At 51.7% G+C, this 24,725-nt stretch overlaps 1 protein-coding gene across 1 annotated transcript; it reads left to right on the forward strand.

The window, feature by feature from the left end:
- The first annotated feature begins 554 nt into the window (after positions 1-554).
- larp4b (La ribonucleoprotein 4B) lies at positions 555-24,725 on the forward strand. Its single transcript, XM_056596874.1, has 17 exons — positions 555-1,113; positions 4,840-4,973; positions 13,826-13,979; positions 14,568-14,744; positions 15,150-15,231; positions 17,441-17,577; positions 17,944-18,047; positions 18,269-18,379; positions 18,466-18,519; positions 19,597-19,884; positions 20,127-20,230; positions 20,688-20,981; positions 21,060-21,084; positions 21,457-21,627; positions 22,387-22,583; positions 23,017-23,188; positions 23,425-24,725. The coding sequence occupies exons 2-17, from the start codon at positions 4,893-4,895 to the stop codon at positions 23,797-23,799; spliced, it is 2,526 nt and encodes an 841-aa protein (XP_056452849.1). The 5' UTR covers positions 555-1,113; positions 4,840-4,892; the 3' UTR covers positions 23,800-24,725.

The raw sequence follows: 24,725 nt of genomic DNA on the forward strand, positions 1-24,725 counted from the left end.
TCATAACGAATATTTAGGGCGGCAGGACGTCAGTTTGCGGTGAAACGTCGGATTGTCCGACACATACTTGTTGTTGTGATCCTGACAATAGAGTGTAGGCCAATCAGCGTCGCCGGTGGAACGTGAGCCACGCCCACACACACAATCACGAGCGGGCAAGCGTGTGCGTCCCCGCTGCGCGCCTCGACCAACCGGCTGTCCATACTGTGGGGTTCGTCCAATCGCGTGGCCTCACTATGCGAACGGCATTGCCCCGCCCCCATGGGCGTGTCGACCAATAGGACGCCAGGATGCGAGGGCCGACCACCAGAGCGTACCTGCCCCCCCCTCACCGGGATGAACAGACACCACACCACCCGTATATTCTCGGGGGGCGGGGCTTATTTTAAGAGTGAAAAAATTAAAAAGAATCCGCCAAAATGGGACGTCCTATTGGTCGACACGTATAGGGGGGCGGTCAGTTAAGCCCCGCCCACTTGAGGTATAGGGGCGGTGCCTATTTATATTCAGGGGGCGGGGCTTATCTTCAGAGTGACAGGCTGAGTATTGTCGGAAACAGCGATCTCTCCGCTCCCCAAAGCCCTCCTCTCGACGCCGACACTTCGAGTGATTACCGCCGCAGCGAGCTACTCCACATCCCGCAGCGTCTCGGTCCTCACGTCGGGGACACCTCGCCTTCGCCAGGAATTCCTAGTTTTGCTTCGGGAGGGCCGGACGTCCACCCAGGAGACGGAGTTTATCGGAGCCTCCAGCAGACCGCATCATAAAGTTGACCCGCTAACCACCTAGCCTAGCTAGCTAGCCAGCTAGCCATCTAGCCCTGTGCTAACTAGCTCGCTCTGCTATGCTTTGCTAGAAGGTGAAGCCTAAGTCGGAGTCTTTCGTGTCAGTTCAGGGGGCGTCGTGTTACCGCCGAGCAAGCAACCCGCCCTCCGGTCCCCCGTCTGCCCGTCGGAGCTCGGTACCGCCGGGAGTGGTGTTGATAACAGCGCGGGCGCTAGCTGGTGTGTGGGCCCGTACACCCCGCTAGCTGCTAACCCCCTGCGCACTGAGCCTGGCAGCCCGCTGAAGGCCTCGCTCCCTCAGCCCCGCCGCCCCGCGGAGAGCACACAGGTGAGTCCCCGAGCAAGCTCCCCCACAAGGTGTTTTGGTCTGATTGACGGCTCCCGGGGAAGATACACTCCCCGCCCGCCATGTCAACAAACCGTGTGCGTGATCTGTGCTCGGAGCGGCGGGGGTTGCGGGGTTGAATACGCGACATCACGCCGCGGAGGTCGCCATCTTCAATGGGATGCTACTGGCCTATACTTCAGTGCTCGTTGTTGGGCTTAACTCGGCTTCACCCGCCGCCCCTAGGGTCTCTGGTGATATGAACGGACGGCGTGGTGGTGTACTGCTCGGGTCCGGTGTATGTGGGGGGGGCACGGAGTTCTTAACGAAAAAAAGCATTACCTTCACCGTCAGAACCAGTCCTTCCAACTACGACGTGTTGTAAGGCCGGGTGATGGGGCAGTGTCGGTGGTTGGGTGTGGGGGATGTGGGTTGCGGTTCCCTGTGGGTGGTGGGGAGTGATGGGGTCGGTTGGGTGGTGGGCCGGGGTCTTTGGGTGATGGGTGCCTGTTGTGAAAAGTGAAAGTTGCACTTGTTTCGTTTTGTTGAAGTTAACTCACTTAATGTGATGGGCGTGTTGTGGTGGGGTGTCCCATGACAAGGCTCCTGGCTGGGGTCCTTTTGGTACCCAGTCAGCTATAAATACGCTGACATTAGACTAGTGGACGTTCTTCGGCTGTATTGTCAGAACTCGGGTCCTATTATGGAACTTGATGAAAGGTAAACGCCGTACAAATTAGATTGATAGATTTGTTAGACGTCAACACGTCACGTCGCTAATCGAAAGATATTTTACATATTACATAAATTCAGGGTATCAGTTGGAGTGTGTTGGTTCCTGGAAGTTTATGGAACATTTAACCCGTCTTCAGACACGCATCGCCTGTATCCACGCCATGCCTCTCAGGTGGAGACGCGACAGTATCCGTGTCACGGAGTATGGGACGAATTGTTCACGCTCTGATGGTGTTGTTAAAGTCAACCCTATCAATAGATTTATATAGCCTCCTATAAGTATTTACGGCTTGTAATACATCAGCCAAATTTATGGTCATCTCTTTATTGGAGTTCTTCTCGTGGGTCATTGTGGGAGCCTTGGTGTCTCTCCTGCTTTTGAGTTGAGTGTAAACTCATCAGTTCCTCTACATCACCATTTTTAAATCTAGGCTCAAAACCAACCTTTTCTCCCTGGCCTTTCCTCCCCTTTTGTGATATGCCTTTTATTTTATATGTTTTCGTCTATTTATGTGGTATGTGTTCTTTTATGTGCCTCTTTGCACCATGTACCGCACTTGGCCAGTGAAAACTGTTTTTAAATGTGCCTTATAAATAATTTTTACTTTTGACTCTGGTTGTTTAGGTTGAGACTGAGAGTAGGGGAGCCCCCCCATGCCCCACAGTGTGGAAACATCTAGAATGATCTACGAGGGTCAACAGTAGAATATAAAGGGGTCACTTCTCCATGATATTAAAATTGGGCCTTTATGTTAGGTTTTTCTATGGGTATTTATGGTCTATTGTTTGTTTGTGGACAGGAAAGGGGGATGAGGGAATGAGATGACACGTATTATAGGACCACCGATCGGGATTCAAACCCGGAACGCTACAAGGCCTATTGCCCCCATAGTGGCGGTAGCTGTCGCCTCCCCCCTCCCCTGTTAGCACAAATCGCTTCAGACGAGCTCCACAGTGACGGCTGGGAGCTATCATCACCCAGTGGTCCGGGCCTGGTTCGGACCGTCAGCACTCACTGCTTGTTTGTTTGCAAGCCTGGTGTGTTGGGACGCTAGCGACTTTTGTCTCCACCACACACACACACACACACACACACACACACACACACACACACACACTGTCTCTCTGTGTATGTGTGGGGACATAAATGTGGATCAAAGTTTACAGCCGCTCCGTGTCTGTCTGCTCTGTATGCAAACACAGCCGGGCCACGGCAGACACACATGATGTGTGGGTGATTATCAACCCTTTACAAATGATCTTCTGGGACCCACTGTACAGAAATGCAAACCCCCGACCTCCCATGTTATGGGGTAGCAAACCTGGATGCGGACATACAGGCCATGTGTTGTTGAAGTCAAACATGGCAACAGGCATGAAATATCAATTGAGTGTTGTACCTAAGTCCTGTGGCGTTCGTGGCCAAAAACTGTGAAGAACCAATGGGAATCGACTGATAATGGTTTCCGTAGAAATGCCAAACCTGGTGCTTTACCCCGATCAATAGGTCTGGTGGGACCTCTACGTTCATTTAATGTAGTTTTCTTTCGGAAACATGACCATGCTCTGTAATGCTGAAAGAGTGATGTTTCACAGCGATTCCCTTGATGCATTACTCGGCACAGGTTATTAATCGTTAAGTTATTTTATCCAATTAAATGGAGGTACAAAGTTTGGGAATAGTACTTGGCATTGGCCAACATCTTATCCTAGCTATCTTTGTTGTTTACGGGGAATGGGTTAACCTAGTGATTGTTAATGCTTGGCACTTGGATCTATGAACATCTTTACTCTCCCAACAGAGAAAAAATGTTGTTTCTCTCTCTTCTGACAAACGTTCTTATTGCAAGTGGCTTTGGATAAAAGCGCCGTCTGCTAAATTCCCTCAATTGAAATTGGAATAAAGTAAAAAATTGGTTGAGTCAAGGTGTACTGTTCTGTTTGGGTTTGTGTTTATGGCCAGGGCAAAGATCAGAGCAAGACACTTCCAGGCCTCCTATTCCCTCACCGGTACCGTGTAAACCTGGCCCGAAATTTCCCTCCCCGGCTAAGGTCCAGGGCCGGGGCATACAGTAAATACCAACAGAGACATTGATTAACTCAGGGATTCTACCTGGAAGTCCGACAATACATCGTTCATAACCAACCCGAGCCGGTTGTACCGTCTGCCCACCGGTAACACACTCCACCGAGCTGGGCCCATTGTGGACGGGCTCTGTAATTTCAGGCTGTTGTTGTGCGTCACAATGGACTGGGAGGGGTCAGGCCTCTGAACAAAGAGGAGATACACGGCACGCTGTGGGAAAACGCTGTCAACACTCAATATGAACATCATGCTGTAGTACATGCCTCCGCTCTGACGCAAGGGGTGGTTTAATCTATGCTCACCAATCATCAGCCATCGGAGAAAAGTAGCGTGCAAGTATTTGTACCAGGTGCTAAGGTGTTTGTGGAACAGGTGTGTCGTTTTGTTTCCTCATGTGACCACGTTAAGAGGTGCAGTGTTTCTCCCAGAAAATGCCTCTAGTCAAGGTGGTCAAGGAGCAGGGGGAGGGGTGTCTTCGGTGAGGGTTTCCGTTCACAATAATATATAGAACCACTTGATGCTGCTGTTTCAATATAAATACTTTTGAGTTTGAAAACATGTTGTATTTATTCAGCATTTCTCTCAAAAAAAACGTTTGAACTGAGAACTTTGAAATTTTGCCTTAAAAAAATGCACAAAATGTTCCAATCTAAAATAATCTAAAGATATGTATCCAGCTGTTTTGCCCTTTCTAGAAAACATTAAATAAATGTTAATTTGGTGATAGTTTGACCCTAAAATAAAAATCGCAATCAAAATTCGATTTATCGCACAGCCTTGCAAATTTTTTATAAGCTATGTTTGCAAAAATGTATTTTCATTTTCATTTTTTTAAATGAACTTCTTTTTAATGAAACTCTTAATAAATAACGCTACAATACCCATAATGTAAAGTTTTGTCTTCACAGCTTCCTTGGTGACACAGAGACTTCTCCTTGAGGAGCCAAGAAGGAGACGGCTCATGACTTCTGATCAGGACACGAAAGTTGTAGCTGAACCACAGGGCCAGCAAGTTCAAGAGGCAAAACACAACTCTCACCTGGTAAGAGACACGCACACACACGCACACACACTCTTACTTCTCTACTGCAGATGTAAAGTCCTTGGTTTCATCCCCCATGTATAAAAGCTACACAGTAGGCATCCTTAGAAAGCCCCCCCCCCCTTACTCTGAACTACAGTCACTTTGCATCACTGAGGTCCATGTTGTTGTCTCCTGAGTGCAGACAGACCTGCTGTGGTTCATTGAGCCTTTGGGCAAACTCCCATATAACGCATAGTGAGCTGTTTATCCTATTGTGGATTCAGCATAAATCCACAATCTATGCGGTGGATTTATTGTATATAAGGTCATAAAAATGTAAATGCAGAATAACATTGTTTTGACACGGCAGAAGGACAGTTGCCGGACTGGACACAACAATCTGAAGGGTGTCTCCAAAGTGTTGGGAGAGTCTATAATCGCCCATAGATACTAGACAAACAGGCCGACCAATCACGGCAGTCCGACTGACCAATCATTATCGTGGCAGTGTCGTGTGATTTGTTGTCATACTATTTTGGTCGTCTTATTGGGTCTGAGATGAGCACTTGAGCAACCCTAAGCCCTGATAATGTTCCTATTGTGCTGTTGTGTGAGGAGGTGCTATTGCACCTGAGTCATGGCCCTCTGACAGCCCATGACGTCTGCTCTAGACGTTGGGGCTTAGAGCTGCTGCCTTCCCCCTGCCCTGACCCAAACAGGCTCAGAGCTGCTGCCCTCACCCTGCTCTGAACTCTGGGAGAAGTGAACCCCGCCTAACCACGATCTTACTAAGGCTGTTACCATACACCAACTCACGATTCGGTCTGTATCACGATTTTTGACCCAAGATTCGATACATCCCACAATTTTTTGAAATTTAAAAAGCATTTTATTTAAACAACACTCGTATAACAATTAACTTAATGATTTAAGAACAAATAATTTGGAACACTGAACAAATTTGAACAGAAAGAATACTATTAAAGTATAGCAAAATTAATAAATAAATGACCAAAGATTTCAGTTGGAGGATGCTTGCAGGTAGGCAAAAACCCTAGGTTTAGGCTTACGTATTTTAAATATTAATGTCAAATAAATAATATTAATTTGAATAGTTTGGTAGCACTATCCAGCGTTCCAGCTAGAAATAACGGTGCCGGTCAAAGTGACCTGCAAAGGTTTAGTTTTCGGTCAAATATCCCATTATCACTTCTTATTAGGCTATGTAGCTGAAATAATGACATGATCAGGCCATATTGAAGGCAACATTTTTAATAGCCTAACTTATAGATTGGGAAAAAACAACAACGTCTAATTCGCAATAAAGAGCCATAGTGTTACGCGTAGCGTATGTGTGTGTGCGAGAATGGCAGTGTGTGTCTGTGTGTGTGACGTCAGCGAGTGAGTGGATGAGCGAGGAGAGCGAGCGGTAGCGTGTGTCTGTGTCAGTCTAGTGAAGAAACGATCGAGGTCGGTTGTGTATAAGAATAAAGTACCCCGCCTGTCAATATATTGGTGGCCGCTTCATTCTGACCTATAAGCAGACCAACTGCCGGTCAAAATAAACAAAACACCAGAGACGGGGATCACACAGGCTATTTTTGCGCGCTTGGCCCACTCTGGTTAAATGTCGTTCATATCGCATATGAGGACTTTGCAGGCTGTGGAGATATGCAATCCTCCGTAGCCACGGAGCGCTGTCATCAGAGCGAGGGAATCTCGTCGCAGGTTTACGGCATTGATAAGAGGAGCGGTGTCGGCAGACTATTAATTAGACAGATTAGCAAATTTCAATCTGACAATTTGGCCGGAGAGATACAATTTTGTCTGACATTAAATTTTTCTATTACTGGACAACGGAAACCCCAGCACTTACAGCTCATATCACGTGGCTGGATCTGGACTGGAAGGAAAATGGGAGTTAGAAAGGGCGTGTCGCGCTTCTGCCTTCTCACACCGCGAGACAGGTTCATGGCTTGGAATGTCGCGATTTTGGTTTCGATACGCATATCGGTACAACCCTAGACCTTACGCTGTTGTATTGTTGACTTTTTCGTTCATTCCTACAATTTTATTTCTTTCATCAATGTATTAATCATCACGTCTACCTCTGATTTACCGCTACAGTGCTATATTCAGATCGGTGGTGGGAATTTATGGGTACTTTTGGGATTCAGACTCGACTTGGTTACTGTTGTGAACTATTGAATTGGTTCTCCCTGTGGATGACTTTATCTGAGCTAGGTCTGTGTGGTCTGACTGTAGGGGGCTAGGTCTGTGTGGTCTGACTGTAGGGGGCTAGGTCTGTGTGGTCTGATTGTTGGGTGCTAGGTCTTTGTGGACTGACTGTATCTGAGCCAGGCCTGTGACCGGTGTGATTGATGGGACCACATGGTCCCAGGGCCCAGCGGTGGGGCTATATGCAATGACACTTTGGCCTTGGCTGCTCCAGTAGGGTGGACCCGTCAGTGGCTCCTCCCACTGGCATTAACGGACTTGCTCTGTGAAGACGGTCGGCTCAGTTTTACCAACATCATGCTAATAGACAGTCTATTAATACTCCACATGTTTCTCCTTCCTGTTGGCCTCGGTGACCTATTCTGACCGCCTCGTTGGGTCATATGTAGTCCCAGACCGGTTCCTCTTTCGTGTGTCTTGTGAAGGCCGCTGAGTGCCACACGGCCGTGGTGTTGTCAGCTTGAATGTGTTCAGGACTCTGAATGCAGTGGCGTGCTGGTATGACTGTGTGTACTTGAACCGTACTGGATCTAGGACTGTCGTGGCACCCGGAATGTCGTGGCACCCGGAATGTCGTGGCACCCGGAATGTCGTGGCACCCGGAATGTCGTGGCACCCGGAATGTCGCGGCACCCGGAATGTCACGGCACCCGGAATGTCACGGCACCCGGAATGTCACGGCACCCGGAATGTCACGGCACCCGGAATGTTACGGCACTCGGAAAGTAAAGTAAGGATGTTCATAGACCCAAGTGCCAAGCACTTACAATCGCTGGATTAACCCATTCCCTGTATACAACACAGATGGCTATGATAAGACGCTACACAATGCTAAGTATTAAGGATAGCTAGGATGAGATGCTACACAATGCGAAGTACTAAAAAGTGCTAGGATAAGATGCTTCACAATGCTAAGTCCTATATGTTGGCAATCGGAATGTTCTGAACTGGGGATGGGAGGGTTGAGACATGGCCTCACATCATAACTAATAAAAGGAAACTAGCACAGGGCCACATCCCAAGGCTCATAGGCAAACAGAGTTTATCCGGGCCAGGGGTGATGTATGCTATTGCTAACCCTTATCTGGATCTGCACGGCCTTCAGGCTCAAGGATGGGGGGGGGGGAGCGAAGAGTTCCACCATTACGAAATGGAAAGACCCCCGAGTCCTTTTCCACCCGCATCCTCACCAATGCATATGGTCGGATAAGGATTAGCGAGGTCCAGGTGAGGGCAGTGGGGTCTTCTGCTCTACAGTGATCCATGGGCACCCATCTAATCCTGCATCATGTACAAACACGCATGCTTTTTACATTATTTATAGTCCTTCCGGGAAACCCTCTTAGTGTGACCGCCTCGCTGGAACACAACCAAGTGTGCATAGGACTCACCGTGAATTACAATACGTCATAAGACTCCAATACATCTGCATGAATTGCCATACGTCAAAGACTCCATCTACATCCTCATGAAACGCCATGCATCATAAGACTCCATCTATATCCTCATGAATCAATATGTTTAACAGTCATAAGACTAGAGGTAATATATATCTTCATCGATGAAGATATCTGCATATCTTATTTTATATATCTCACAAGCCATTCAGGCACAAATCTTTTGTTGTGCGCAATATAATTCCGCCATATTTTCCACCAATTTACACTTCTAGATGGTCAGTATTATCGTGTATGTAATGCTGTCTGTCCGTCCACTCCCAGCTGAGTGTTTGTGCCACGCTATTTCCTGTTGTAGTGCTGGCAGCATACCCTTCTGAACGGTGCTGTCAACGCCCCATCTGATGGGCTGCTGTTCAGGGCACAGCCCTTTGTGTTTGTTCGCTTATATGCTGCTGTGACTTTCACTTTCACTTATGGGCTTCCTGACGTCGGCAGCCATTGAGACACGACAATTAGACCAGGGAGACGATGAAACCATAAGAGACGTCGACTGCAAGGCCAGCAACTGTTAGTGGGATAGTTAGCGGGCTAGTTGGTGGACTAGGTAGTTGTCTAGATAGTTGACATGTTGGTGGACTAGATAGTGGACTAGTCGACTATGAGGGGTCAGCCCTCGTATGCGTTTTAACCCTTCCTCTGTGCTGTTCTATGGATGATACTACAGCCTCAGTCCTGCTGTGTGGTTTGGATCTTCCTCCTTCATTGGTCTCTCCCTCTCCATCACACTCTTGTCTCTCTTCCTCCTTCAGTGGTCTCTCTCCATCACTCAGGTCAGAATCTAACCTGCGCCACTGGGCCTGACCTTTGGGCTGACGGAGCATTACTCACCTCAACAGACGAGCGAGTCATGAGTCTCACCCTCTCTCCCTTTACGCGAGGGGGAGAGGGGGAGAGACAGCCTGAAAGGTCAAGCAGACCTGTAGCCTTCTGCTGTACCCTAGACAGCGGGTGAGGTCGTCGCTGGTTGCCATGGTACCCTGGTTCAGATATGAGACTGTTGAGGGGGGGCTGGGGGGTCCACTCTTCCGAAGTGTCAGTTCATCCAGTCAATAAATCAGTCCCCAACTGAATCGAGATGCATAATATAAAGCTTAGTGTGTCTGGCTCATATTATATTCACCCATATTATGGTAATTGTGTGTGTGTGCGTGTGAGTGTGCGCCTTCTGTCTCACACCTATCTCTCTCTGCCCCACGTCTGTCTCTCTCTGCGTCACACCTTCTGCCTCGTCTATTTCTTTCTTGTCGTCGTCCCCCGTCCCCCCCGTCCCAGTGCGTCAGCATCTATCTCGTCTGCCCTCCATGGACCCTGACTCTAGCACAGAGGAAGCGAGGGAGGAGACACAGATGGGGAGAGAGAAGGAGGGAGACGGAGACAGACAGAGGGAGTGAGAGAATGAGAGAGAGAGGAGACCCAGTCTCGAACAGACCTAGGGAATGAGAGAGCAACATAAAATGGGAGAACCAATCAGCCGCGGCGCATCAGAGCTGTCCTCCACGGTGTGTGATGCTGTGTGACAGCCCAGACTGCAGCCGTGCCTGGATGACACTGCTGTCATGACTCACAGGGTCAGGAGGGGGTGGGTGTGTGTGTGTGTGTGTGTGTGTGTGTTGGGAGTTGACCACAGTGACATCATGTCTGGGGGTCTTGACATCACGGGTCTATGGGTCATGACATCATGGTATGTGGATGGTGAGCAAATAATGTGTTTAGTAAAATAAGCAATCATGTCCAGACCCTCAGCCAGTAGCATGTTTCCACTATACCATCCTTGCCCTGCTTGGGGGCTGGGGTTTGCATTTCCTTTACAATCGGCTTCCTTGATGGTGTCTAACTGCTGAGTCGATGACACAACAACGCTCACAAACACAACATCTGCCAGTAATGCTTAGAAACGGTGCATCGCAGTATCTGTTTCCGAGAAAATTGCAAAGAACACCGCGACGTGTGCCCCTCTTCTTCTGACCCGGGCGGCGTATCTGCAAACACAACGGCGTCAGGACTATGAAGTTGCAGCTTGCACCTCAGTGTGTTCAGAGGACGGCCGTGTCCACTGGACTACAAGTCGCTACTAACCCTCTGGTGACTGGGCTACAAGATCCTCTGACCCTCTGGACAACGTCTACATATCGTTTCTATGACGATACTGACGTAACTAATCAGTTGGTCCGGGCTCGTTAAGGCCGGTCGACTGGCTCGGTTGTGTTTGTGGTTGAAGTGAGTTTCAGGTTTGTGAGGCATTTGGTTTCAGGTTAGTTGAAAAAGATTCAAACCCCCACACATTATCATTGAGGCATCGTAAGCTCAACGGAGCTATTAATAAGCTACTTTGATATTTGATACTTTCACATACGCGTAGATCTTTGGTGCCCTGAAGTGGGTCCGTCCTGTTTGTATGTCCTTCCAAACCTGTAGAACGAGGCGGGATGTCTTGGTGAATGCCAGCAGGATGAGAGTCACTCTGCCTTGTGTTGGGGCAGACTGGCTCATCGGCTTCTCTGTTGCTGTTGTCGTCATGGAGACGGGGTGTGCTGGTTTGGTAACAGGCGTAACACGGTTGGTGTCGTAACAGTCCCACACCACCGGCCACACCCCGATGGCTAAGGAAATGGACCATCCTTGATTTCCAATGGCTTGCATCAAACCCATCAGAGATTGTTTGTAGTACAGTGGCAGGCGACCCACAATGGATCTGGAAGTTGTTGTAGGGGTCACAGTATTGGAGGTTGTAAACGAGACCGCAGAAGACGACCTCATTGAAAACGCCCTCTGCTCCCTCAACCTCTCCACCAAGGAGAGTTGGAGCATCCACAAACCAGGGGCGGAGCTATGATAACGCTGTGCATGTGATTGACAGCCCAGATGGATTCCCCGAACCAATCAGGGAATAGATGCCCCGATTGGTCTAGGATCTAGATGTCTCATGCAGAGTCAGCCATCAGTTCCCCCCCTGATCGCTGACACATGGTGAAGGCTTTCCTCTCACATCACTCAATGTATACCTCCTGGACCTGACCGACAGCACCTCCTTTAAATGGTTGCATGACTTACCTTCAACTGGAGTGAGATGGAGGTTTTTAAAAGGTTATATTGGCCGCAGTATTGAGTACGTGGAGAAGAGAGGCAATGAAGAGGAAACACTTCCTTCATTCCTACGAGCGCCAGTTCACTCGAGTTACCTGGCATTGTTGTGCACAGTATCATAAGCCTTCCAGTAAGAGCTTAAGAAAACATCCTTGTTGTCTCATTACCCCGGTCCCTGTCTCGCTGCCCCAGATGTCTCCCTCAGATTACCCGGACAGGCTGCAGGGCTCCGATCCGTGGGGCTAGATAGTCTTTAACGATGCAAAGTGTGCTCTCTCCCCACAGGGAGTGGCGGCAGGGCTGCGGGGTTAGATAGTCTTTGGCGATACATAGTGTGCTCTCTCCCCACAGGGAGTGGCGGCAGGGCTGCGGGGTTAGATAGTCTTTGGCGATACATAGTGTGCTCTCTCCCCACAGGGAGTGGCGGCAGGGCTGCGGGGTTAGATAGTCTTTAACGATGCAAAGTGTGCTCTCTCCCCACAGGGAGTGGCGGCAGGGCTGCGGGGTTAGATAGTCTTTGGCGATACATAGTGTGCTCTCTCCCCACAGGGAGTGGCGGCAGGGCTGCGGGGTTAGATAGTCTTTGGCGATACATAGTGTGCTCTCTCCCCACAGGGAGTGGCGGCAGGGCTGCGGGGTTAGATAGTCTTTGGCGATACATAGTGTGCTCTCTCCCCACAGGGAGTGGCGGCAGGGCTGCGGGGTTAGATAGTCTTTGGCGATACATAGTGTGCTCTCTCCCCACAGGGAGTGGCGGCAGGGCTGCGGGGTTAGATAGTCTTTGGCGATACATAGTGTGCTCTCTCCCCACAGGGAGTGGCGGCAGGGCTGCGGGGTTAGATAGTCTTTGGCGATACATAGTGTGCTCTCTCCCCACAGGGAGTGGCGGCAGGGCTGCGGGGTTAGATAGTCTTTGGCGATACATAGTGTGCTCTCTCCCCACAGGGAGTGGCGGCAGGGCTGCGGGGTTAGATAGTCTTTGGCGATACATAGTGTGCTCTCTCCCCACAGGGAGTGGCGGCAGGGCTGCGGGGTTAGATAGTCTTTGGCGAGGCATAGTGTTCTCTGCCTCCCCAGGGGGTGGTTGGAGGGCAGCGGGGTTAGATAGTCACTGGTGTTTTGCCTGAGCGTTCCGGCTGGCCGACCCGTGTCCTCACCTCACCTGATACCCTCCGACAGCCAAACATATGTACACCTGTCCAGGTGTGACCTCATGACCTCATGCTGAGGGCTTTGCACGCTCAGTGTTTCATTGGTCCAGCAGGAGTGCATGCTCTCTGGGAGAGGCCTTTTGATTGGCTGGTTGACCATCCGGGCCTGTTCTAAGTGTTATTAATTATTAACGTGAGTGTATGATGACGAAACTCAACAATGAGCCCAGATTACAGGACATGAACAGTAATACACATGCATGATGCTGATATGATCCGCACAGAGTATTTTGTCAAACATCGATATATCTTTGGATCGATCTACATTTTCTCACCTATTCTATATCTATTTTTCTATTGTCATACGGCACAGACTTTGAGCGGGATTGTGTCTTCTACAGGCCTGATCGAGTTCAGGCGTGGTGCCTGAATTCAGGCTTGAGCTCGGCCATGTATGTTGTCTAGAAAAGTGAAAATAGGTGAGCGGTGCCTTTTTAAAATGTCCAGTCAACACGTCAACCTACCTGACCTTTTGATTGACATGTCTGCCACCAACTGGGCGTAGTCTATATAAGGAAGACTTTTACCTTTGTATGTTTGCACTGAGGATGGTCTGAATGGGACTGAAAACGTTTGGCATGCACTTTACACTTTTATGCAATAAAAACGTATTGTTGCATCGGCTACATGGTGTGCGCGTTCCCCTCCTGTTATTGTTGTCAAGAAAGGCAATTCTCCCTGGTGTCTTCGAATGTATTTCATAATTTTGGGCACAGATAATTTCACTTCCTATCGGCCCTGCTTCTATAACCAGCTGTTAGGACAAAGTCTCCCTGGATCAGTCATAAAGTGCATCTGGTCTCCTTCTCCGAGGTCTGAGCCCCCTGTCCCTCCCCTCCTCTCCTCTCCTCTCCTCTCCCCTCCTCTCCTCTCCCAGGACTCCGCCAAGGTTTCCGACCTGAACCCCAATGCCAAGGCATGGGCCAACCACATGTTTAACCTGGACCCCAGCGGAGGAGGAGCCTGCACCCCTCCCCCGGCCTGCCCCCCATGGAAGGACGGTAGTGACGCCACCCAGCCCGGCCCCCGAGGTTAGGCACACACCAGCACGGTCTAATACACGCGCACACACACGGTCAGCAGGAAGCACACGCACACACGGTCGGCTGGAAAAGAGTACACACACACACATGGTCAGCTGGAAACACACACGCACACACGGTCAGCTGGAATCAAACTCACGCACACACACGGTCAGCTGGAAACACACTCACGCACACACACGGTCAGCTGGAGACACACACGGTCAGCTGGAGACACAGTCAGACACACGCACACACAGGGTCAGCTGGAGACACACACACACAAGCACATACAGGGTCAGCTGGAGACACACACTCACACACAGGGTCAGCTGGAGACACACGCTCACACACGCACACACACGGTCAGCAGGAGACACACACTCACACACAGGGTCAGCTGGAGACACACGCTCACACACGCACACACACGGTCAGCAGGAGACACACACTCACACACTCACACACAGGGTCAGCTGGAGACACACGCTCACACACGCACACACACGGTCAGCTGGAGACACACACTAACACACGCACACACAGGGTCAGCTGGAGCCATCTCTTATATTGAAGGATGTGCTGGTCTCCCTGCAGCGCACGTGGCGGGGGACCACAAGGCCCTACAGGAGCCCGTGCTGACGGCGCCCGATGACCCCCCCCCCGCCCCCCTGATGCTGGCTGACCAGAGCCCCCTGGCCCCCCTCTCCCTGGAGGCCGGCCCCCAGGCCTTCCCAGAGTACCCCGAGCCGGGCCAGGACGTCCCGCAGACAGGTGGGTGGTGGGGTTAAAGAAGGTGGTGATGGTGTTTGGGGTGGGGTGGGGGTAAAGGAGGTGGGGGTGCAGGTGGAGTTTGGTGTCCAATTCAGTAGTTCAATACTGGAGGCCAAGCCGCAGGTTGGGGAGCTGGAGGAGGAGGTGGTGGGGATAGTGACGGAGTTTGGGGTGGCGCTGCAGATGGGGTAAGTGGTAGAGGTGGTGATGGTGTTTAGGGTGGGGGTGATGGTAGAAGGGGTGGCGATGGTGTTTTGGGAGGGTGTTGACGGAAACGCCAACCCCCCTGGATGGTTGGGACTTTTGATTGGCTAAATGATACCATGGTGCGCTCTGATTCGTCCGGAGAACCCATGGCGGCATATGGTTGGTTGAAAGGTTGGTGTTCTGTCTGTGTTCTCTCAGCGGGAGGGGACTCTCAGTCGGAGAACCCCCAGGAGAGTCTCAGGGAGCTGCTGAAGAAGACCCTGGAGTTCTGTCTTTCTCGGTGAGTCTCAGAACTACAACTCCCAGGAGTTCTGTTTTGTTTTTCTGTCTCAGTGAGTCTCTCCACTCCTCTGCTTCCCTTCCCTCCCCTCCTCTCCTCCCGTACTCTCTCCTCCTGTTCTCTCCTCTCTCCCCTGCTCTCTAGTTGTTGTTTTGTGGAGGCTGCTGGGCTGATGCTGGCTGCCACGGTGGAATGCACTGAACTATGCACGGCCATATCGAAACAATGCCTGCATGCATGTCAGCTCGAGTGCTCTCTCCCTCACTCCCTCTCCACCTCCCTCCCTCCCTCCCTCCCCTTTGTTTTTTCTCTCAGCCACTCCCTTTGTCTATTTTGCTCTTGCTGTCCCTCCCTTTTACTCTCAGGCAGTTTTTTTCCTCACTCTTTTACTTTCACTTTGTCGTGTTCTGTCTCCCTCGCTCTCGCTCTCTCTCTCTGTCTCTCTCGCTCTTTCTCTCCCTCTCTCTGTCCCTGTTTCTTTCCCCGTCTCTGTCTCTCCCTCATATTGTATTATATATATATATATAATTTCTTTTTTTCATTCTGGGGTTGGTTGTGTGTTCAGATTGTGCGGTGTGGGTGGTCTCAGCCTCTGGTGATAATGGATCCAGAGCCGCTCTGGTGACCGCCCCAAATGTGGAACTGAGGGTGTCCTGCCGTTGAAGTGCCTCTTGGCAGGGCCCCGGCCCGGGCGGGCTGTTTCCTACTGTGGAGATGGAAAGGGGCGGGACTCTCACTGGCACTCACATGCAAAACGATCCACGGCAATTTGCATACCGGGCTTTCACTTCAGAGTCAGCGCCGACGGTTAGCGCCGATTGGGGTGGTGTCAGAGGATGTAGCTCGCCGGGGGAGGGGCTTAGATCAGTGGTGATGCATGACAGCTGGCACCTCTCCCCTGAGACGACACCGACAGAGGAACCACGCCTCGAACGACGGGTCAAAGAGCGGCTGGTGGGTCGCTCACAGAGGCGGTCGCCGTGGGTTACGCCGGCCTACCCTCCTCCAACTTTATAATAATTATTATTTATAATAATTTATCACTTTATAAAATTGCGGTTTTATTTTTCTATATATTTTTTTTAAAAATGATATGGATGGTCCTCCTCTTGGACCAGCGTGAGCCTCCGCTGATTTAAGTTTCGATACGTCGGTGCCGGCGGCACTGTCATGATGACACACGGTGTCTCAATAGTGAAACATACTGGCGCCGTTAAAGCAGCTCATGTGACTCAAAATGGAGGCCTTGTTAGTAAGACTACAGCAATTTCGCCCATCAGTAAGTTTTTTGGGTTCAAGCCAAATGATAATGGTGAACCTAAAGACGTCAAACAGCCGATATGTCGGCTTTGTAAAAGGTTGATTCCGGTGAAGGATTCCCAGACAACCAATTTACATGCTCATTTAAAAGTGCATCATCCGGCAGATCATTTTAGCTCCACATGCCGCGGCCTCCGCTATTTCTACAATCTCGCAGCAGCCCTCAATCCTGGGCGCCTTCTCGCGGGGAAACAAAAGCAAGCGAGGCAGCCTTCGATGGAAGCAGTGTACCACAGCTGTGACCCGGAAATGGTGCAGCGGGGTGTGATGTAATTTCGCTTTGCGAGCCGACCGGTAGGTTTCGAGCCCCTCCCCTCTCCTCTCGTAGCAGTGAGTGAATACGGCGGGTCAGCGCTACATAGTATGTTTCCACCTGTGCCAGTTAACTTCAATTACAATTTGCGTGGCTTTTTAAGTTGTAAAAATAGCCACAACAGCGCTGTTTTCCGGAAAAAAATAATATAATAATAATTAAAAAATATATATAAAAAAGAAAAACGCCTTTTTATCGGTAACTTGAGACGATCAACGATGGAATCCATCTATCGTCGATAGTCGATAGAGTCGCCTATCGGTTCATCCCTAGGCTCCGTATCCTGGTGTGTGTTGTGAGTTTCTTTTTACGACCCACCGTCCTGGAGCTATTAACTCCCCAGAGGTCCTGAATAAGTGACTTCAGGCCCGCTGGAGCGTGCTCAGAACCAGTGAGGCAGAACCATGAGGCCGCGCTGCCTCTGCCCTTCATGGACTCTGGACACTTTCAACAGCAGATTAGGCAGACGATCACAATCCATTTGAATGACCAGACAGACTATGAATTCATTTCAATTACTCCCCCCTCTCCCTCCCTCTCTTCCTCTCCCCCCTTTCCGTCCTTCTCCCCCTACAGGGAGAACCTAGCCAGTGACATGTACCTCATCTCCCAGATGGACAGTGACCAGTACGTGCCAATCATCACCGTCGCCAACCTGGATCACGTCAAGAAGCTCAGCACCGACGTGGAGCTCATCGTGGACATCCTGCGCTGTCAGTACTAGTGAACATAGTAGTGTACACAGTAGTGTACTAGTGGTGATCCCAGTAGTGAACACAGTAGTGAACACAGTAGTGAACACAGTAGTGTACACAGTAGTGTACAAAGTGGTGATCACAGTAGTGTACACAGTGGTGAACATAGTAGTGTACACAGTAGGGAACACAGTAGTGAACATACTCGGGAACACACTAGTGAACATGGTGGGGAACACGGTAGGGAACTTATTAGTGAACATACTAGTGACTATTGTTACTAGTGTTTATACTCTGTCGATCTTGATTGCTCTAGTCTTGACTCCCAAGATCTCTGTCTGTATCGGGGGTTGATTGCTCATGTCTGACCCGGTGTGATTGCAGCTCTACCATTGGTCCAGGTAGATGAGAAGGGGGAGAAGGTTCGGCCCAATCAGAACCGCTGCATCGTCATCCTCAGGGAGGTTCCAGAGAGCACTCCCATGGAGGTACACAGACACACACACACCAGAAACATCCATCAAACTATTGTCAGTCATGAAGCAAAGGCTTTTATCCCAAGCGACTTCAGATCCATGTCTTTAATGTGTGTGTGTGTGTGTGTGTGTGTGTGTGTGTGTGTGTGTGTGTGTGTGTGTGTGTGTGTGTGTGTGTGTGTGTGTGTGTGTGTGTGTGTGTGTGTGTGTGTGTGTGTGTGTGTGTCTCTCAGGAGGTGGAGGCCCTGTTCAAAGGAGACCACCTCCCCAAATTCCTGAACTGTGAGCTGGCCTACAACGACAACTGGTTCATCACCTTCCAGTCAGAGGCCCACGCACAGCAGGTGAGGACCTCACAGAGATCAGCCCAACACTTTGTTAAGTCACCGATTTGTATTACAGTAGTGCTCACTGCATTTCTCCTCCCCAGGCGTACCAGTACCTCAGAGAGGAGGTGAAGACCTTTCAGGGGAAACCCATCAAGGTGTGTGTCTGTGTGTTCGTCCGTGAGTATCTGTCTGAGTTTGTGAGTTTGTGTGTGTGTTCGTCCGTGTGTATCTGTCTTGATTGTGTGGATCTGCGTCTGTGTGTACCTACATAGGGGTCTGTGTGTGTGTGTGTGTGTGTGTGTGTGTGTGTGTGTGTGTGTGTGTGTGATTAATAGCAGGGGGATGATGCAGTGATCCACTGCTCCAGTCTGATCTGTGTCTTGATGTTTATCATCAGGGTGCGGTGTGTTAATGTGTTTACCACCACTGTGTGTCTCCCCTCGGGGCTGAGGGGTAACTCGTTAAGATTCTGGCCATTAGGCCTCATGTATAATTCAGCTCATCGCTGCTGGATCGCTCCACGCTGAAGCTGAGTGGTGCATTTCAATTCACACATCACACCTGGAGGCAGCTTAAATACCAGTCCCAGTGGTACCTGGTCCAGAGCTACTCAGACCAGCGTTCACCCCGCCCTATAGATGTCCTACAATGACACTTCAGTCCAGGTAGTCGTAGGCTAGGACCCCAAACCACTGGTCTACAGCCATGCTTTAGTACAAGTGGAGGGTTGGTTATTACGATACACGCGCATCGTTTTAATGTGATGTAAACTTCCCCGCTCCTCCCATCACTCCTCTTCTCCCTTTCCTACTCCCCTCCTCCTCTCCCCATCCCTCCTCCCTCTTCCCCATCCCTCCTTCCTGTCTCTGCCTCACCTCTTTCTCTCCCCCACCCGTCCCTCATTCCCAATACCTCACTCTACCTCTCCCTCCTTCCCTCTTACCTCCTCCTCCCCCTCTCCTCCACTCCTCATTCCTACCCCCTCTCTCTCCCCCACCCCTCTCTAACTCCCCATCTCTCCCTCCTCCCCCTCTCTCTCTCTCTCTCTCTCTCCCCCTCCTCTCTTTCTCTCCCCTCTTTTCCTCCCCATCCCCTCTCTCACTCCCTTCTGCTCCCTCTCTCCCCCACGCCTCCCTCTCTCCCTCACCCCTCTCACCCTCCACCCCCTCTTTCTCTCCTCCCCCTCTCTCCACCACCCCTCCCTCTCTACCTCACCCCTCTCCCACTCCCAGGCCAGGATCAAGGCGAAGGCGATCGCCATCAACACTTTCATGCCAAAGAACGGGTACCGGGTTCCGGCTGAGGTGAACCCCTACGCCCCTGGGGGCCAGCAGCAGCAGCAGCAGCAGCAGCAGCAGCAGCAGCAGCAGCAGCAGCAGCAGCAGCAGCAGCAGCAGCAGCAGCGCTACACCTCCTACTACATGCCCCCGGTCTACAGCCCCCAGCAGCAGTACCCCCTCTACAGCCTCATCACGCCCCAGGCCTGGTCCACCACACACAGCTTCATCGACCCCCAACTGGTGAGACTCCCGCTCCCAGCATGCACCGTGGACGGGCAGGTGGGGCGGGGCTTAGGGACAAGCTTCACCTTTTAGATGAAGCCGGTTGAAGCCATCTGTGGGTTAGTTGAGGTGTTGGGTTCTAGTGGTTAGTTATACGGTTGACTAACTTTATTGGTACTGCGCTAAGACAACATTCACCCACGCTTCCTTCTGTCTATCTGTCTGTGTCTCTTCTCTCCCTGTCTCTCTCCCCCCCCCAGGTTACTCCGTTCCACAACACCCAGTTCATCAACGGCTTCACGTCCCACAGCTTCAAACCGGCCACATCCCCCCTCAACGTGAGGCACTACCCCCCCAGGAACCGGTGAGTGGCCCCGCTGGACCCCTGGTCCTCCTGGGGGGTCTGCTGGCCCCCTGGTCCTCCTGGGGGGTCTGCAGGACCCCTGGTCCTCCTGGGGGGTCTGCTGGACCCCTGGTCCCCCTGGGAGGTCTGCTGGTCCTCCTGGGGGGTCTGCTGCCTGGTGGTGCAGAGCAGTGTGATCAGTGATCCGAGCAGCCTAAACATCTTTGTCATTAAGGCGGACTTTACTATTTATTCAGATTATTTACTATTTTTCCTTGTGTTCTCTATTCGCTGGATCTCTAATCTAACTGATTAGAAAAATGATGTAAATTTATGTAATATTATTTAATCAAATTGAATGTAATGTAATGTAATGTTATGGAATGGAATGTTTTGTCCTTCTGTCGCCTAATGTGATGAAATGTTATGTCCTCATCTTTCCTGGTGATGTAATGTAATGCTAATGTCGTCCCCCCAGGACCCACAGTAAGCCCCACCCTCGGCCCAGCCTGGCGCCGGTGGAGCGGTCCTCCGGCCTGCTGGACAGCCCCCCCCTGTTCCCCAGCTTCCCCAGCGACCGGCTGCTGAACGGGGGGGTCCGGGGCCCTGCACCCCCACGCCCCGCTCCCGGCCCCCCCCGCCCCCGCATTCCCTCAGGCCCCGCCTTCCCCCGCCGGGACGTCGCCGGCACGGGACGGCTGGCCGAGCCCCCCCCCGCCGCCGCAACCGCCCCACCCGGGGCGGACTACTCCCTGGGCCTGGGGAGGGGAAGGTAGGAGACCGCACCCCCAGACCACCATGGACCCCCCCCTGGGGCGGCAGGACCCTAACTCTCTGTTTCTGTCCTCAGGAGGAAGAGGGAGGACAAGTTTACAGTAAGTGCTCTGTCGCCGTGTTAGCCCCTCCCCAGCATACTTTCTGTTATCTGATTGGCTGTCTATATTAGTCCCTCCCAGCACTCTTCTCTCTTTTCTGATTGGTTGTCTGCCTTAGCCCCTCCCTCAGCGATCATCTTTCTGTTGTCTGGTTATGTCTTCATTAGCCCCTCCCTCAGTACTCCTCTTTCTGTTTTCTGATTGGTTGTCTGGATTAGCCTAACCTGCAACAATGTCTCGGATTGGCTGCGTTTTAGCCCCTCCTCTCACGTGTCTCTGATTGGCTGTGTTAGCCCCTGCTCTCACCGTGCATCTGATTGGTTATGTGTTAGCCCCTCCTCTCACCGTGTCTCTGATTGGCTGTCCCTCCAGAGGGTGGTGCCCCAGTCTCCGCCCCCCCCTCCCAAACCGTCGTCCCCCAGCTTCGAGCTTGGCCTCTCCAGCTTCCCCCCGTTGCCCGGGGCAACCGGCCAGCGCCGGCCCGACGACGCCTTCGACACGCGGCTGGCCAGCAGCGTTCTGATTGGCTCAGCCAAGGAGCAGGTGAGACAGCCCGCGGTGAACGTGTTCTGTGAGACCCCATCACAGAACTGAACTGCCCCCCCCCCCCCCCTCAGTGGTGCTGAAACTCTTTCTACTAGTGTACCCCCTTCCCCCTATTCTTTGAAGAGTACACTAGTAGTCCTCCAAAATAATATAAATGATGAATGAACATAAATAATGTGTGTGCGTTCTATTTGGCAGTGTAGCCATGAACATTAAAAATGTGTGAATACAGGCAATTTAGTGAGAAACACAGGCCTGAGCTTCATGCAACTGTTGCCTCATTTCTTCCCACAAAAGAAGCCCAACGCCAGGGGAGGGTCAGAGCATGCAGATGTGTTCCCATTAAAATATATTCCTCCTGAATCTCAACCACTTGAATTTGTATTGTCTAGCTTTCAGAATTGAATCTGAGTATCCCCAGTAGCACGCCAAAGTAGGTACTGGTCTAGACATCACAGAGCAGACCCCCCCCCCCCCCATGGGGAGTGGGAGTAGTGGTCTATTTATTAAAGTCGGCTGTTAGGTTTACTCAACCAGCTTCAAACACTCGATAACTCAGAGCGCTGCAGACAGGAACCACGTCTGAAAGATATGAAACAGACCATCTAGAAAACACTTTAAAACATGAATCATTTAGGAGAGAAATGATAAGAAGGTAAAACGTCCATAGGCCAGTGAGCACAGGCGTGTGTCTGTCCAGAAGGCTGCCCGGCGCGTGGTCAGAGTACTGAGTACTGAGGCCTCTCTCCTCTGCAGAGCTCTGACGCCGCCGCCCCCACGGCCCCCCCACCAGGGGGCCCCAGGGAGCCCATCTGGACCGTCGCACCCCCGCCGCCCTCCAGCTTCCAGCCCACGGCCAGCAACTCCAGCCCGGGCGCGGGCCCTACGCCGGCCCCAGGCTCCACCCCGGGCCCCAGCCCGCCCCAGGCCCCGGCCATCTCAGCCCCTCACCTGTAAGAAGAGTTGAACCTCCATTCAGTCGTAACATTCATCCCTTCAGTTATTCGCACAGTGGTGGTGGAGAGTAAACTACTATAATAACATGCACTAGCCGTGATTTGATTTGGTTTGTTAAAACTTTAGGATTGTTTATATCACAACAACACAACACAGTAGAGCAACATGACAACACAACATGACAACACAGCAGAACACTACAATGCAACACGGCAGAACAACACGACAACATGACAACACAGCAGAACACACCATGACAACACGGCAGAACAACATGACAACACAGCAGAACAACACAACATGAATACACGACAACAGCACCTGAGGAATATCTAAGCAGCTGCTCAATACTTCTCTCTCTCTCTCTCTCCCCCCCCTTTTCTCTCTTTCCCCCTTTTCTCTCTTTCCCTCCCCCCCCTGTCACCTCAGGGAGGTGAAGGTGGAGGTGCGGCAGCAGAAGGAGGTGGAGGTGAGGCAGCAGAAGGAGGTAAAGGTGGAGGTGAAGCAGCAGCAGCAGAAGGAGGTGCACTCTGCTGTTGAAAGGGTTCCTGGCTCTCTGTCCACCGCCAGCAAGTCAGTGCAGGTCAACGGAGCCGCCACGGTCAGTACTCACCCCTCCCTCTCTTCACTCACCCCCCTTTTTTTCTTGTTGGGACCGTGAATAAAGACAGAACCTTTTCACGGTCGTTTATTATTCATCGTTATCAGATTGTCTAACGAAATAGGTAGGGTGATATATATCGCCTATCGCATCGGGATGTACCGTGGGATTCCCCACCATAAGTTAAAACGTGTGTCTTACAGCAGCTGAGCTAACGGAGGTGTTGTTGTGTGCAGGAGCTGAGGAAGCCGTCCTACGCTGAGATCTGCCAGAGAATCAGGGAGGCACCGGCGTCCCAGGCCCCGCCCCACGCGCCCAAGGACGCCCGCGCGACCTGCGGCGCCCCCGCTGGCGAGGACAGGAAGTGCGACGCGGTGCCGGCCGACGGCGGCCGGGTGGCCGAGCACCGGTCCACCAGAGAGACTTACTCCTCCTCCTCTTCCTCCTCCTCCTCCTCCTGCTCCTCCAGGCCGGGCTCCGTGGCCCTGGGCCGAGGGCCCCCCCCCCGGGAGGCCCGGCGGCCCCCCAGCCACTGGCCCTCCGCCCCCTCGCATCCAGGGAAGACCCCAAGCAAAGACCCCCACCACACGCCTCCCAAGTCCCCACAGTGAGGGGGGTACGCCCCCGCTCTCCCCCCTAACGCCCCCGCACCCCCCTCCACCTGCTCCTTCCCTCACCTCCTCTCCCCCTCCTCACTAACGGTTAGAAATGGAAGTCAGGTTCTCGTCTCTTCCTGCCGACCGGAGGCCGCTGGTCTGAGTCCGGATCTCCAGACCCACACGGCCGTCAGACCAGCACGGCCACATTACTGTGCATGTAGAGCACCTCCTGCACCTCCTGCTCCTCCTCCTCCTCCTCCTCCTGCTCCTCTTCCTCCTCTGCCATACAGACGTCAGGGCGCTGTGGGGTTTGCATCCACAGTGTGATCCCTGAACTGCCTTCTGCCGTGCTGCCGACCTGCTCCAGCACGCAGGCTTCCCATTGGCCCGCTGTGGCCAGATGACCTCCCGGTGGTTGTGTCCCTGAGCAGGAGGTGCAGATGAGTGACGGGACGGCACGCGTGAGGTTGCACCGACGGGTGGGGGCTGGTGGTGTTTTTTTGTTTGGTCTTCATAACATATTTGCATTTCCATCTCATGACCACCACACTGACCTGCTGGTCGACATTTGAAAGGATTTTATTTGTATATTTTGTAGATCGCTTACTGCACTAGATGTCGTCGCTATTGTTTTTTCGGGTTCCTTACTAACTGCAGTTTCCGACTGTTGTCCCAACATGGTCAATAATGTCCTGTACTCTTTGTGTTTCTCAGCAACGTTTAACATTTTCCCGCCAAAATCGGCGGCCATTTTCTAATTATTTGATTTACATTCAAATTTTCATCTGATTCGGCTTTTTCGGCAAGCTTTGCAATGGAACATAGCATGCTACTAACAATCCGAGGGTCCACCCCAAGGATGGTCACCTGTGGGTGGTCTGCTCACAGGGTCGGTCCGTGTTGAACGGCGGTTTGTACAGAGTGGGGGGGGGGGGGGG

This window comes from Gadus chalcogrammus, chromosome 8, assembly GCF_026213295.1.
Source record: "Gadus chalcogrammus isolate NIFS_2021 chromosome 8, NIFS_Gcha_1.0, whole genome shotgun sequence".
Classification (NCBI taxonomy): Eukaryota; Metazoa; Chordata; class Actinopteri; order Gadiformes; family Gadidae; genus Gadus; species Gadus chalcogrammus.

Excerpts from the sequence above, each read along its gene's own strand:
- larp4b (XM_056596874.1), top strand. The coding sequence starts at position 4,893 with ATGACTTCTGATCAGGACACGAAAGTTGTAGCTGAACCACAGGGCCAG. Across the intron at positions 17,578-17,943 it reads CATCGTGGACATCCTGCGCT|CTCTACCATTGGTCCAGGTA; the intron begins GTCAGTACTAGT and ends GTGTGATTGCAG. Across the intron at positions 21,085-21,456 it reads AGAGGGAGGACAAGTTTACA|AGGGTGGTGCCCCAGTCTCC; the intron begins GTAAGTGCTCTG and ends CTGTCCCTCCAG.